General features: G+C 41.3%; 1 protein-coding gene across 1 annotated transcript in view; it reads left to right on the forward strand.

The window, feature by feature from the left end:
• pkd1a (polycystic kidney disease 1a) overlaps nucleotides 1-15,039 on the forward strand; it is a 76,577-nt gene that overhangs the window by 57,991 nt on the left and 3,547 nt on the right. Inside the window, exons 34-55 of the mRNA XM_030423466.1 lie at nucleotides 521-698; nucleotides 830-1,094; nucleotides 1,175-1,370; nucleotides 1,933-2,103; nucleotides 2,192-2,335; nucleotides 2,429-2,639; nucleotides 3,253-3,379; nucleotides 3,477-3,587; nucleotides 3,880-3,929; nucleotides 4,323-4,537; nucleotides 4,664-4,742; nucleotides 4,861-4,976; nucleotides 7,018-7,220; nucleotides 7,910-8,104; nucleotides 8,200-8,333; nucleotides 8,695-8,825; nucleotides 9,162-9,264; nucleotides 9,406-9,531; nucleotides 10,356-10,527; nucleotides 10,659-10,949; nucleotides 12,292-12,426; nucleotides 14,711-15,037. Coding sequence (XP_030279326.1) covers nucleotides 521-698; nucleotides 830-1,094; nucleotides 1,175-1,370; nucleotides 1,933-2,103; nucleotides 2,192-2,335; nucleotides 2,429-2,639; nucleotides 3,253-3,379; nucleotides 3,477-3,587; nucleotides 3,880-3,929; nucleotides 4,323-4,537; nucleotides 4,664-4,742; nucleotides 4,861-4,976; nucleotides 7,018-7,220; nucleotides 7,910-8,104; nucleotides 8,200-8,333; nucleotides 8,695-8,825; nucleotides 9,162-9,264; nucleotides 9,406-9,531; nucleotides 10,356-10,527; nucleotides 10,659-10,949; nucleotides 12,292-12,426; nucleotides 14,711-15,037 — 3,680 coding nt within the window. The remainder of the gene's footprint in view (nucleotides 1-520; nucleotides 699-829; nucleotides 1,095-1,174; nucleotides 1,371-1,932; nucleotides 2,104-2,191; nucleotides 2,336-2,428; nucleotides 2,640-3,252; nucleotides 3,380-3,476; nucleotides 3,588-3,879; nucleotides 3,930-4,322; nucleotides 4,538-4,663; nucleotides 4,743-4,860; nucleotides 4,977-7,017; nucleotides 7,221-7,909; nucleotides 8,105-8,199; nucleotides 8,334-8,694; nucleotides 8,826-9,161; nucleotides 9,265-9,405; nucleotides 9,532-10,355; nucleotides 10,528-10,658; nucleotides 10,950-12,291; nucleotides 12,427-14,710; nucleotides 15,038-15,039) is intronic.

A 15,039-nucleotide genomic window follows, 5' to 3' on the forward strand; every position in this document is an offset into this window, starting at 1 on the left:
TACATCAAAGTGTGTATAAAAATATGTTAATGGGAACACGGCTAATGTTCAATCTTTGTTGAAATCATGTGAGGAAGTAATTTTGCTGCAGTAGCGTTGTGTTGACCCCTCATAGGCCTTTTCATTTTATTTTTCTCATTTTTATTGTTTGTACTGTTGCTATGAGTCCAAGCGGCTGTGATGCTGCAATTTTCTCTAAGGGATCAGTAAAGCCATTGCTCTCTTTATAATTGAATGGAGATCTAATCTTATATTGGCGCCAGATATAATATAGAATTATGAGACAGTCCAGCATTTAATTGCAGCATGAGACATTGTGAATGTGAATTGTGAATGGGCTTGCCAACATGCCAGCACTTATATGGGCCAAAAAGAGATAGTAAATTCTATAGATGAATTAACAGAACCCATTGAACTCTCATAACTGCCTGGTTTGGTTTTCTTTTTCATACAATTCTATAATTTGAGGTTGCATCAAGTCAGTTTGATCTCTCTCATTATTTTTCCATTCCTTCCCCAGGTGCCAGAGGGAAAGACAAAAGAGAAGAGGATGTAGAGGAGCCGTACATCACAGCCTACCTTCATTCACACGACCAGCCCAATGAGTTCAACTGCACCGACAGAAAACATATCACGCTCAGTATGACCAGGGGGCAAGATCTTGACCACAGGAAATACACCTTCTTCCTGTCACCGGAGTAAGATGCCTCGTTCATCCACCACAGAGTTAAACATTATTATTTAGTAGTATTTGTAAGGTCAAAGAGTTCACTTGGAATTTTTTTTTCTGTACAATTAGACTACAACTAAATTCCTCTCTGCCACACAGGTCGTACGACACCACTCTGGACTACTTCATAAACGTGAGCACGGCCTGCAGCCCGCGCTCTCAGCCTGTGGGTGTCCATCTTGAGGTCGGGGTGTTTGCCTCTCTGTGTCAGTACTTCAGTGAGAGTGAGAAGCAGTGGCGGACAGACGGAATGGTTCCCCTGGCAGAAACCAATGCCAGCAGGGCTGTTTGTCGCACCAGGCACCTCACAGCCTTCGCTGCAGGCATGTTTGTACCAGCCAATGCCGTCAGCTTCAAAGTGCCGGTCAGTATCACAAATAACAAACACTTTTGTGCATATGCACCAGATAAACACACACTTAAATTGTTTCCCTTCTCTTTCAGGAGCGTTTTGGTGCACCAAGCCTGGTTGTCCTGTTGGTGTGCATCTTGGGATTGCTAAGCTATGTTGTGGCAGCAGCCATCTTGCACAAGTTGGACCAGCTTGATCTACGTCGGGCTGGTGTGGTTCCACTCTGTGGCCAAGACGGACTCTTCAAGTATGAGATCCAGGTCAAGACCGGCTGGAGCAGAGGGGCCGGTGAGTGTGGGCGGCGTACACTTTTAGACATCTGTAAGGATGGTAATAAGTCTTTACAGGTGTCATTCAATAGCTCAGTGGGTATTCACAGCACTAGTATAGTATTAAGTCACTTACACAGTACTCAGAATTAGCCTGAAAATAATAAAAGGAACAGGAAAAGCTGACACTGATTTAAAGCCAAAATATAATTTTTTAAGACCTTTTTCATCATGGAAAAAAAGAAAGAAATCTGGAAAAGGTAGACAGCTGCTTACATCTAACATTTTCATTTGTACATGAATTATAACAAACGTGTCCAGCTGGATAGAGAAAAATCTTAATACACAACAAATGTGTACTGACATGTTTGTGTTGTCTCTGAATAAATAACCCTCCTCTATCCAATGCAGTTTCTGTTCAAATAAAACTTTTTGAAACTTTTTGTTCAGGTTGGTGCTTTAATTATTTAAATAGCAAAAACGTTAAGGGTCAATAAACATGTTGATAAAAGAGAAAGTTTCTGCAGACTTCAGAATTTATGGTAAAAGTTAATATAATGAGGCTCCTCTTGTCGCTCCAGGCACGACGGCTCATGTGGGAATCAGTCTGTTTGGACGTGAAAGCCGCAGCGGACACCGCCACCTTGACAGCAGAGGAGCTTTCACAAGAAACGCTCTCGACATCTTCCATATTGCCACAGATACCAGCCTGGGCAGTGTGTGGAAAATACGTATTTGGCATGACAACAAAGGTACTTATTCACACGCGAGCACAAAGAGTTTAACCAGCTGATGTGGAAACAAACATCTGGTAACCGTAATTTCTTGGCCCCTGCTCAGGTTTGTCCCCAGCATGGCTGTTACAGTACGTCTTGATCAAAGACCTGCAGACAGGAAGCAGCCACTACTTCCTGGCTGAAGAGTGGCTGTCAGTCGACAATGAGAGAACTGATGGACGGGTGGAGATTGAGGTAGAGGCCTCAGGTAAGAAACTAAAACCAAGTCATCCTTGTTAGACATTTACTAAATTTTGATGCCCTTTGTTCACTCTGTCGTCCTACTTCCTGTTTTCTTCAGAGGAGGCTGTGCTTCGTGAGCTGCCCCGCCTCCTGCGGTGCGAGATGCAGAGGGCGCTGTGTGAGAGTCACCTGTGGCTGTCGCTGTGGGAGAGACCACACCGCAGCCCTTTCACCCGCCTGCAGAGAGCCACGTGCTGCACCGTGTTGCTGCAGCTCTTCCTATTGGCCAACAGTCTGTGGTACAGCATTGTGGTGGACAAGAGACACAGGTATAGGAATCTCTATTTTCCCCTGTTTGATTGTCTTTGTGTTCACATTAACACTGCCTGTTCTACAATTTAACTTAGTACTAAACTTTACTAAAGAACAATATTTGAGTATTACTTTGCTTGAGTCTTTTCTTTTCATGCCACTTTACTTTTTATTCCCCTACATTTATCGCACAGGTTCTGTTACAGGTTACTTTAAAAATGAAGATCTTTACACACAAAACATGAGGAGAGTTAAAAAAAAAATGTGATGTTTTGTCAAAATTAAATTAGCCAGCTGTTTATACAAATGCAGCTAAAACGTTCCGCCTTCACAAACTATTATTATTGTTATTATTATTATTATCATTATTATTACTTCCCTAAAAGGGTAACTCCACTCATTTTACACATTGAGAGTTTACAGGTCTTGGGGAATACTACTGCAGATGTGGAAAAAATATTTGGCTCTCCAGGAAGCTGCATGTAATCTGATAAATAGTTTACAGGGATGCATTGTGGGTAATGTAGACACCAGGCTTTGAAAAACAGAGGAACAAAAAAACCTTCCATCTCCAACATTAACAACTACTGGTGTTTTTGTCCCACATCTGAACACCACCCTTTGCTGCAGCCCATGGGCCGTGTCGAGGTTTGCTTCATTAGACGGAGAGACGGTGGCAGCAGGCGTGGTGAGCTGTCTGATCGTCTACCCGCTCTACCTGCTCGTCTTCACGCTGTTCAGAATGAGCCGCAGCAAGGTGACACAAACCTGCATAGCCCACCTGTTTCTATTGTCTCCTATATGTTGAGCATGAGCCTGATTATTTTCTCTTTGCGTGTGTGTGTGGACATTAGTGTGTGTCTGTGGAGCAGGTGCCACCACAAGTTGACCAGGAGTCGGTGGAGATTGATGACTTCCTGGACAACTCCATGGCTGGAAGTTCCTTCCTCTTTTTTAATGGCGAGGTAGAGTCTCACAGGAAAATACAAGATGAAACATTGACTCATGCCCGATATGTTATAGATGTGTTTTTTTTATTTTATGGTGGAATCAATATGAAAATAAATCCCTTGGTTTTTACGGCCTTGTGACTAAGTAAAGAATGAACGGTGCCGACAAGCAGGGAAACATTTCATGCATTTCCCTTGTGAGATCATTAGTGTACCTCTCTCTCTCTCTCTCTCTCTCTCTCTCTCTTCTCTCTCCCTTTCTCCACATATCTGTTTATGCATCCATCCGTCCCTCTCTGTTTCTTAGACCAACTCAGAGGAAACCAACGTGGATTTACCCACTCCATCAACCAAAAGGTACTTATAGATAATGCATGACTTTACTATTGGAAGATGAATGCCAAGTGAACCGTAATTGCCAGCTGTCAGAAGAAAAAAGGATAAGAGAGAATAGAAGAATAAGGAGCATAAAAACTCAAAAGAAGAGGGGGAATAGAGTTTCTAATTGGTGTCATTTTCTAAAAGAGACTGAAAGCTGGTTTTACATTTGCCTCAGTGATTTCTCTCGTCATGAAAAAAATATAAATCAAAAAAGCCATAATTGTCTCATCAGTCTGGTGTTATAATAATATAATATAATGTGTTCTCTTTCCCTGTCTTTAAAAGAAGAAACTCTCAAGACTATTAGAGTAACGACAGTATTTGCTGAAGTCGCACTAAATGACAAACGTCTCTTGCTGTGTCATTCAGTGTGGAGAGCTGGGGCATGGCAGAGGAGGAGATGGAGGAGAGGGATTGGCCAGAGCTGCTGAGTGATGTGTCTGTGGTGGGAGGGGCAGGGCATGGGGCAGGGCTGCCCAGGCTAAAGAGGGGTCAGGGGAGCCGGCACCTGGGCGTTGACATGACCTTTAACCCCGACGACGAGGAGGGGACTGACCAACGCAACAAATATTTCACCTCTTCAGGTAAGCAAAGCATGGGGGCTTTAAAAGCAGTTGTTTAAACTTGTGACAGTTAGTCTGGTCATTAAAACATGAAGCACTGGTTGTATTATTACACACTCCGTTTCAACTGATGCATTTCACTCACAGACGAGGATCTGATCAAACACATCCTGACAGACGGACAGAACTTCTTCCCTCAGGCAGATGAAAGCGAGATGGCTGATCTGTAAGTTTGATGTCTGAACAGGAGATCTGATCATTTTTCACCTTGCTTAGGAAATGCAATGATCATTTGGGGATTTGCTCTGGTTTCATGCTATTTCCATTGCCTGTGTGTGTGTCAGGTCGAGCATTTTGGGAGATAAGACCGAAGTGATTCTTCTCCAGAAGCTGAATGAGCCTCTTTCGCTTGAATCTGGGAGGAGAGACCCGCCAAAAACTGCTTTCACCTCCAATACAGGTATGTTATTTGTGTGTGTTTGTGTGGAGGTCCTACAGTTTGTCATTGTCATTCAAAATTCACCCTAGCACTCAGATGTATGTATGAGATTTATTATATGCATATAAGATAAGATAAGATGATTGATCCCCCTGTGGAGAAATTCACAGGTAACACAGCAGTACAGAGAGAAATAAGTAGCAAAGAATAAAAAAACTATTTGAATAAGAATATTAAAAAACCTATTAGAATAAAGATAAGCATAGAGTACAGTAACATGGATATATATATGTAAGTATGTACCAAAATTAACACTTCAGAAAATGTACTCTTGTAAAATCCATAATGCCTCCAGTATATAATATACATAAACTGGTATTAATGGAATATTGACTAAAATGGGGGGAAAATAAGATCAAGCTGGGCCGGGACAACATCCTGTTGCTGTTGTTGCAATAAATACCACATTGTTAGTCATAAATATGCATGGAAAATCCATTCCAGCTTTATTCTTGTTATTTACACTCCTGATAAATAAAAAAAAAACAGTGGAGTACCGTCCCATCAAATGTACAAATCAAATCAAATAATTATAAACAATGCATCACTCACCATGACCAGTGATATTTTTGACAAGCACTCAAATACACATGTGAGACTTCTGAGAGACCTCTCTCTTACATTTAAAAACATTTATAAGACATAAAAATAAATTAAAAATGTCATAAACAACTTTTTAAGATCATTTTTGACACTGTGCTTAAATTTGATTCATAAAAGATGCTGAGCAGAGAAATGTAAGAACCCCATTTGTACCCAGAGCAGATGTTATCTATAAATCTCAAATCAAATTTAAATTTAATTTGACAGTGGCTGCCTTATGATTTCCCCTTTATATACACGTATGTGTGCACAAATGAGGCTTGAGTCAGCAATAACTACGGAGAAAATAGAATGTCAAACTTTTTAATGAGATCGTGTAGAACGTAGAGGAGGTTAAAGCCAGACAACATGTGTTGTTCTAAAGACTTTAGAGTGGGCTGAAAAACAAAGCCACACATGCTCTTTGGGAGTGTGTCACCACTACACATTGTTCACAAAACTCACGCAAAGTTTACCACAGGGAAATCATTTCCAAGTCAAAGTAAGGTTTTATAAATAACTACTTGTACATGGTTTTGTGTTCAAGTTATATTTTGATTACATTGATGATGTGTCTGTTTTATAAATAAGGCCCCTGGTCTGTTTTGTTTTTGTCACGGTTGGTGGAATGGTTGATGAGCGTACTTCTGTCTTGTCTTAGCGTTCTTGCTAATTAAGTTCAGGATTATTTTAATCAAGCAGAATGAAAGAAACGTCCTTGTTCTCTATTGTAATTTGAATGCATGTGCGAAGAAATCTTTAAGACAATGAGGTGAAATCCAAAGAAAACATCACAACAACAAAGTGATTGTGAAACATCTTTAAATTGGACTTCAAAGTGTGTCTGAAGTACTGGCAGTGAGTGTGTTATGGCCATTATAGTTAAGTATGAGGATTGTATACATTGTGTTTTGATTTGATGTGAAACTGGGTAATACTTCATGCATCTCGCTTTCATTTTGCTTCCTGAATTTTTGATAAGCAAAACAAATCCTTGTCAGAGGAAAACACAAATTAAAAAGCCACACTTGTCTCTGCGCCAGGTCCTTGTGCTTCAGACAGTATTTATTATTTTTCAGGGAACTTGATCGATTGATTTGATAGCAACATTATTCTTTGAATGACTTTGGAGTCTTTGTGTCTACTTGACTAGATAAGAACTAATTATTCTTTGTGAAATGACCTTCAGAGGACAAGATGATTAAAATGCAAATTCCTGACATTTACATAGGATATTAAATTTTGACGTACTCTCAGAAGACTTTCTTCACGTTTTACTTTTTATTGATTGTTCATTCTGCTTTGATTTATCTCAGGGACCTTCATCTCCTCTATGTTCCGTTCTTTTCACATTTCTTTATCAGTATTACCTTTCACAAAGTTACTCCCCCCCCCGCAACCCTTCCTCTACCCTCTCCAGTTGTGACGGATGTGTGTCGTCCAAGACGGTTTCATCCCTGGTGTGGACGTGCCGCCCTGTGGGGCAGCTGGGCGGGGATCGCTCTGGCTAGTTGTGTTTCGATGTGGGCGGGCCACGGGTTCAGTCAAAATGTGGCCATGATGTGGCTCATCTCGTGTTTTGCCAGTTTCCTGTGCTCCTGCCTGGTTCTGGAGCCGATTAAGGTACACAGATGTTTATATTCAGACTTGCTAGTTCACACATACACACACGCTTTTCTAAATGTACAATTGGTCACATCATTTTTTTTTTTGTTTCACTAATCAGTCTTAACAACAGACCGACCGACAAATTATTTGTTAGACTTTACCTGTAGTGATTCAGCCACAGAGAGTTATCACCAGACTTTGCAGTGCCTCTCAACTCAAGAGAGCGTTTTACCGCCTTTCAGCAAATTGGTTTGGTTTTGGTTCACTCTCACTGCTCTCATCAGCCCTGCTTTCAGCCGTAGAAGACAGCTGTTTTCAGCAAACAAAGGTCAGAGGTCTGAAATCCATTGCAACCAAACAGCAGACAAAGTTAGCATCTCGCTGGTGAACATAGTGCAGGTTAAAAAAAACACAATCTGATGCTTTTGTTTCCTTCAATCACTTTGGATGAATTTAAAATGCACTGATGAAAAGCAGACTGTTTTTCTTTGTTCCTGGAAAGCTGGAAGTTCAATCTTATACTGCACACACTCAAATGTTCTTTTGAGTAAATCCTCATCTGGCTGTGGACGTGGTAATTCTTTCTGTCTCAATTGAGGTTTTCTTATTTTCATTGTAAGTGAACAGTCTGACTCCGAATTCAACGAACCCTGGAGTTTTTAAGAGCTTCCATATTCTAACATTCTCCGCCTCCTGTCCCACAGGTGTTGTGTGAGGCAGTGTACTATGCAGTGTGTGTGCGTCGTCTGCGTCCAGAGGACCAGGATGTGCTGGTGGAGTTCCCTCGAGTGGAGAGGGTGGTCCAACGGGTCCCCAGGGTGAGACCGCCACAAGGCTTTGCTCTGTCTCAGGCTCGACACCAGGCCCGCAAGGTCCACATGCTGCACACCATGCTGAAGGTTAGTCAGACTAGGATTCTATCTCTATCTGCACTGTTTTGTACATTTAGAGCTGTTTGTTTGCTTGTTTGTTAATCATTGGTTCTCATTTTCAGAATTTCCTGGTTTACATGTTTTTCCTGTTGGTGGTTTTGATCCTCAACTACTCAGACTCAACCACACACAGCCTGAGACTGCGCACTCAGCTGCAAAGAGCGCTACACACACCTGAGTACCACAACATCAGCAGGTATACACACACACACACACACACACACACACCAACACACACACAGGTAGAGCTTCAGTTGTGCACTTGACTGCGCCCAAAGATGTTATGGTGGTCGAATGGGAATACTTGTGTATTGAAATGTAACTCAGATCTTTTTTTTGTTAGTTCGGTTCACTGACAATAACATCCTACTTTCATAGTGTTTAAGAAAAAGAGATTTCTGCGCTCCTCCCAGGACTGAGCTCCAGTTTTCTCTCGGGGGCTCTTGGGAGCTCCATTGTGTGATCGTGCTCAAGCCATAAGAGAACAAGAATGGAAAAAACTACCAAACTGTGTCTATAACTATATATTCATACTCAAATAATTTTTGTCCTTATAGTCGAGAAGATGTTCTGACATGGCTGAATGAGTCTCTGTTGCCACGGCTACTGGATGACTCTGCCCTCTTGAGAGACACAGGAAGCGTGTTGCTCGGCACGCTGAGGCTCCGTCAAATCCGTGACGCACAGGGTGAGACTGAGATGTGGTCACTCTCTTTGCCTTCGCTGTGGACCTGGTGGGAGATAAATGTTAGATAAACTGAGGCTCCACTGATTGGACAGAAAACTCACTGACTTATTGATATTGAGTCATGAAAAATATATTTGTGCTACATTTTTCTTTGTATCTTTGTCTTTCCCTCAATAATATTGAGTCAACTTCATAATATTTTTAGTGTTTGACATCACAATCTCCTGCACACTTTAGTCCTCCCTTTTGTGAACACCTACTCTCTGTCATGTTTGAATTCATTCTTTTGGGGCTCATTGTCATTTTGATCTTGAAACTTAATTTTCCCACCTGCAGGACATTCCACGGCAGGGGACGGTGTCTGGGGAACGCGCTGGGTTACATCTGTGACTGAAGACGCGGAAAATGTCTCTGCTTTTGGAGCTCGCGACACAAACTGGTGAGAAAAGGATTGAAAACCTGACTTGAACAAAGCAGGCGTTAACTTGAAGGTCAGATTGTGTATCAGTTTAACATCTGTTCCTCTTCAATATGTCAATATGCTCTTTTCTCCTCCGTGTCTCCTCCCACCTCTTTCTAGGGTCTGGCGTCTAGGTCAGATAGGGATGAATAGCAGCGGAGTGTTTGTCCAGCAGCTGAACAGAAGCCTGGAGGAGGCCTCCTCATCCCTACAGCAGCTGCAGCAGCTGCAGTGGCTCGACCACAGGTAGTTAAAATGGAAAGACAGGATGAAAATAGGAAAAGAATCTTCCTAAAAAACATCCTAGTGCTTTGTTAAATTTGAAATACATAGACAAAGGGCAATCAACTTAATTAAAACTGTAAAATGTAGTAGTAATATTTCTTCCCACCCAATGTATTTCTATGGTTTAAAGGAGAGTTGTGTGGTTGTACTGGCCAGGTTGTTCCAAAGTCAAGGGGCCAGATGGAAGGGAGTAGAAATCAGGCTTGATGTGTGTGTGTGTGTGTGTGTGTGTGTGTGTGTGTGTGTGTGTGTGTGTGTGTGTGTGTGTGTGTGTGTGCACACAATTTCACAATAATGGAATAAAACAGAATCAAGCGTAGTGGAGCTTGATTCTCCCTGAAGTGCCGTTTGTTTAACAGCCTGGAGTCAATAAAAAGTTTCACATGAAAACATTAAACATGAAAATAAAAGATGAAAAAACAGTCCAGTGAAGAATGTGTGAAGAATGTGGGCTGTGTTACAACAATTGTTCTGTGAGCAATAACTGATGGTGTAAATATAACTCTCAGCCTGTTCATACCACATTTGGTATTACGTTTCAAATTTTCAGAGGAGAGCAGCTGAAAGTCAATAAAAAGTGGGTGGTGGTGTCTCTGACAGCACGTTTCACTGTCTTTGAACAGAACTGAGCTGGTGCTTTTTGTCTCTCGTGTGAAATGAAATTTCCTGTGATGGAAACACCCAGCTTCAATAAGATGAAATATTAAAATTGGATCCAAAACAGGAAGTGAAATATCTTCACAAGTCCATTGAGTGTGTGTTTGTGTGTGTGTGTGCGTTCACAGGACCCGTTCTGTGTTTGTGGAGTTCTCGCTCTACAACATCAACACAAATCTCCTGGCTGTCTTCTCCTTCCTGTTTGAGTTTCCAGTCTCTGAGCGAGCCCAGTCCAGCCTTGACCTTCTTGTCGTCACGCTGTGGCCGATCACAGGCCTGGACTTGCAGCTCCTCCTCATGGTAACCCCTGACAACCCTCTGACACTGCTGATAATCAAAAAAAACTGCGAACCACTGAGCTCAAAAGAATCCTGTCCCCTGTCCTTTGTGACAGTCTAACCAGCTTCAAATTGCTGTTTCCTGTCTTCCAGATTGTCCTCCTGGCTCTGGTGATGTATTTCCTGGTGCGGGGGATCTTGGGGTTCCTCAGAGAAGGCTACATGTACTTGCTGTCCGCCTGGAGACTGTTGGGCATCTGCAAACTGGCTCTGGCAGTATCTGTGTGCGGGCTGCACCTGAGCCGCTGCACCATGGCCACGCAGCAGTGGGCGTCGTACCTGAAGCACCCGCGGGACGCTTTCACAGACTTCTACCCCCTGGCCAGGCAGAGTCAGATGTACACAGTCATGTCTGCTCTGCTGCTGTTCATACTGGTGCTCAAGGTAAAAGGGGAAGGCCAAAGGAAGCACGGCTTGATGTAAACATTTTTAGAAATGTGCCATCTTTGGTTTTATTGTTGTAGTTTTGGACTCCTGTTGTTTAAGAAAATTATTACACTTTAACGCTTTCAAATTTGAAGGATGTTTCTGAGCAGTTTATAAAGATTAAAATCTTTTTAAGAATAAAAGGACAGAAAAGTTAGGGAAGTCATTAAGTATTGAGATAGACTAACGTGTTGCCGGCCTTTTTTTAATTTAATTATGTAATAATTAGGAACATATAAAACAATGTCAGCCACATCCTTATAACCACAAAACTTATACCAATAGGCCTCATTCTTAAACAGTGTTGTCACAAACACCACGCAAACAAACGTGTTATGCACAAATCCAGGATTCATCAATATCTTCTTATGTGAATTTGTTCATACTCTGTGAACAAAGTTAGAACTGCCTCAGACCATGTGTAGGCACAAATGAGTAAATTAAGACATAAGTAGATAAGTGGACACAATAAACAACAATATTAAAACCTTTTATTTACTAATGCTGGTGGAAGATCTCGTGAGTCAGGAATAGATTTTTTTGTTTTCTAACATTTACATTTTTATTTTGGAAACACATAGTTTTATCATTGATCACTTTACATAGTATCAATTTTAGTCTAACTGGATTCCCATAGCATTGTGCAGACTTGAAACCCCAAATTTGTAGTGTGTTTGAAATCTAAGTCCTGTCCTGTATGAGGTTTTCTCTTTATTTTTCATCAGCTATGTACTGGTCTCAATTTACCACTGAATGGGAAGATTTAACTCAGGATACATCAAACGGAAAAGTCAATAGAGTATGACCTGGTACAGGCCATAGAATAACATAGATCACATTATATCCTCACTCATTTATTTTGTCAAGTTAGCTGACCTTAAAGGTTTAATGTGTTCAAATTGTCATATTGCCCTGTTCCTGGTTGCAAGTTGTCTAAAGTCGGGTGTCCCACAGATAATTGCCATTTAACTCCTTCCTGATTGAGCAACTGAAAAGACAATGACTAGTGAAAATTTGGAGAGACTTCGGGCCATATTTCAAGGTGAAACAACATATTTGATAAAAAAAAAATAATAATAAAAAAAACGTTAATTTAGCTTGAAATATATTTGGACAAAATCATTGACAGTAATGTAAAAACTGTGATGTTATAACAGCAAGAAGCGATTGTCAAAGATAGGAAAATAAGGCCTAGATGTAACATACTTAACATAACTACATTTAAAGCCACCAGAAAATGTATTTCTCACTTTCTCAAACAAATCTCTCTCTCTCTCTGCCTTCCTCTGCGATCATCCAGGCGTCCCACCAGTTGCGGTTCCTCCGAGAGTGGGCCGTGTTTGGCAGAGCTCTGCGGCGCTCGGTCTGGGAGCTGCTGGGAGTTGCCCTGGCTTTACTGCTGTTGGTGCTGGCTTACTCACACACAGGACACCTGGTCAGATTTGTTTTCTTGTCTCTTCCTTCTGTTTCTCTCCTGCCAAGCCACACACACACACACACACACACACACACACACAAAAACATAATGTAAACTTGAAGATAATACACAATGCACCAGCACCCATCCTCATCCAGCCCACGCATTTGTTCACATTTTATCTTTGTTTCTGTTTAGTCTGTTTGAAAAAGTTAAAGTCATCTCTACATTTTCTGCAAGTTCTCTCAATGGCAGTAGGCAGAATTACCAATACACCTTGACTTTTGAACAGACAGCACAACACAGCGTAATCTACTATATTTGACTGTGCTGTCAAACAGCTTTGCTCAAAGATGAGTGTAACATTTTCCTTAGTAATTTAAAATCTGATATATATAATGCCAGAGAAAAGGTCTGTCTGTGTATGTTCTGTTGTTTACTTTTATGTAATCAGCATGTAGCGCTGAGATATTATCTCAGCCCTGCCAGAATGGAAATATAATTATGTCTCATGAACCGACATTAACAGAAAGAGGAAAAGGAGGAAATACATCTAAACACACAACAGTCTTGTGATATAATTCATTATAGTGAATCATTTTTCAATTAAGAACCAAATAGCTTCTATTCATCAGTGATCTCTTGGTCTTCTCCATGAGTGTCATTAACACAATTTGGAGTGCTTTTTCTTGATAATGAGTGATGGTTATTTTAAGTAGGAACTGTGTGAAAGAGTAGCCTCGATCCATCAGACCTCATCCGTAACACATTTACAAACTCAGCTTTCTAAAATTCAGCTTAAACCAGCAACTTTAAAAAGAGAACAACGTATTCTGCAGCTTCACACCGTCAGGTCTAAATTTGTCGTTAACCACATGACTTGTATATCACTTTGGAGAAAAGCATTATGCTACATGTATGTTATATAGAATACACTCAATGCAGTCTCATGTAAAATACCTGCAGAACTGACATTCCCGTCAGTCTCAGCTTTATTTAGCTGGTGTTTATGCTAATTAGCAAATGTTAGCATTAAATAAAGTGCTTCAGATTAAATTCTGTACCATTCTGTGTGCCGTTTGTTAATGTACAGAACAGTTAAATATTTTTATCGACACATCTGTGATCTTTGTTGTTTGACGGTGGTCTCAGATCGGTTTATCATGACTAATGTCTCCCACTTTTTTTCATTTAAAAAGAATCTGACGAGGGAAATTGCACTAAGTAGAGCGCATACCTCTGCCAAGCTCCAACAGTCCCCTTTGATTCAATCAAGTCTGATCACCTTTGGTCTGTTTCTGAATCATCATTATCTCAGCTGCACATTGGTAGCTGCAGGCTTTTATCTTCATCTGATACCATATAGCAGCTGAACAAGAAGAAAAATGAAAAACACTGAAAAAATTTAAACCTGCTAGATCCGGATTTGTATAAGCACCCGCATCAAATTGTTCTCATAGATACCAGCCAGCTATGTATGAGAGATTTAAAACGACAGTGTTGAGAGAAAAAAAAAACGATCTCACGATGTTAAAGAAAGGGAGAAAAAAATCCTTTTGAGGGGGGTCTATTCTGGGCCGAGACCCATCCCACATCAGCGTTAAGCAGAAATTCATCCAGCAGATTTTATGTAATCCTGCTGGCAGACCAACAAACGAACAGATGGACATGGGCGAAAACATAACCTCCTCGGTGGAGTACGTTTCTACAGCTGTGTGTTTTGACCCAGGTTTTAATTTAAATTGACACACAAACCAGTATTTGTCATTTGTAAGCTGGAAAATGAAGACCTTTTCTCAGAGTGCAGTGTGTTCGCACATTTGTGTCACCTCGCCTGAAACACTGGGTTTATACGCTCGAACCAGGTGTATGTGGCTCGGTCTTAAACCTGTCTCTGTTCTCTGGATGGTTTGTCTCTCTCCACTGCGGCGACCAGTTACATTTACAGTCTGTTTTCAATGATTTTTTATTACGGACAGTGAAGTGTATACCGTTGCAGTAACAGTTAGACAAATAAGTTAACAGGCTTGACATTCAAATGATTCATAAACATCCCTAGAAGCCAACAAGATAGCACACTAGCTTTCTTAAGTCAAATTAAAGCAAAACTAGTTTATAAAGCAAATAATCATTATTAGCTAGTTTTGCTTTAATTTGACTTAAGATAGCTAGTACAAATGAAACATCCTCATACAACATTTGCATAACATACATATACATAACATAGACGTATTCCTGATGAAGCACTGTTGAGGGATCAGCCGTTTTAAACCTTCCCCCCTCCTCTTCTCCTTCACTCCAGCTCTTCCACTCTGTATTGGATGGCTACAGCAGTGTGAGCTCTGCCTGTCTGTCCTTGTTGGGTGCCAGTGGACGTGCTCTGCTATCATGGCACCCCAGCTGGACGACTACGGGCCCCTCTAGCAGCGTCTCCTCGCTGGTGTACCACACGAGCTTCGCCATACTTCGGCTGGCATTGCTGTGGTTGGTCACTTCTGTGTTACTGAGGAATTACCGGCGCGCACGAGCGGAGCTGTACCGTCCAGCTGTGGATCTACAAGACTACGAGATGGTTGAGCTGTTCCTCAGACGACTCAAAATGTGGATGGGACTCAGTCGGGCCAAGGAGGT

The sequence above is a fragment of the Sparus aurata genome, chromosome 1 (assembly GCF_900880675.1).
Source record: "Sparus aurata chromosome 1, fSpaAur1.1, whole genome shotgun sequence".
NCBI classification, from domain to species: Eukaryota; Metazoa; Chordata; class Actinopteri; order Spariformes; family Sparidae; genus Sparus; species Sparus aurata.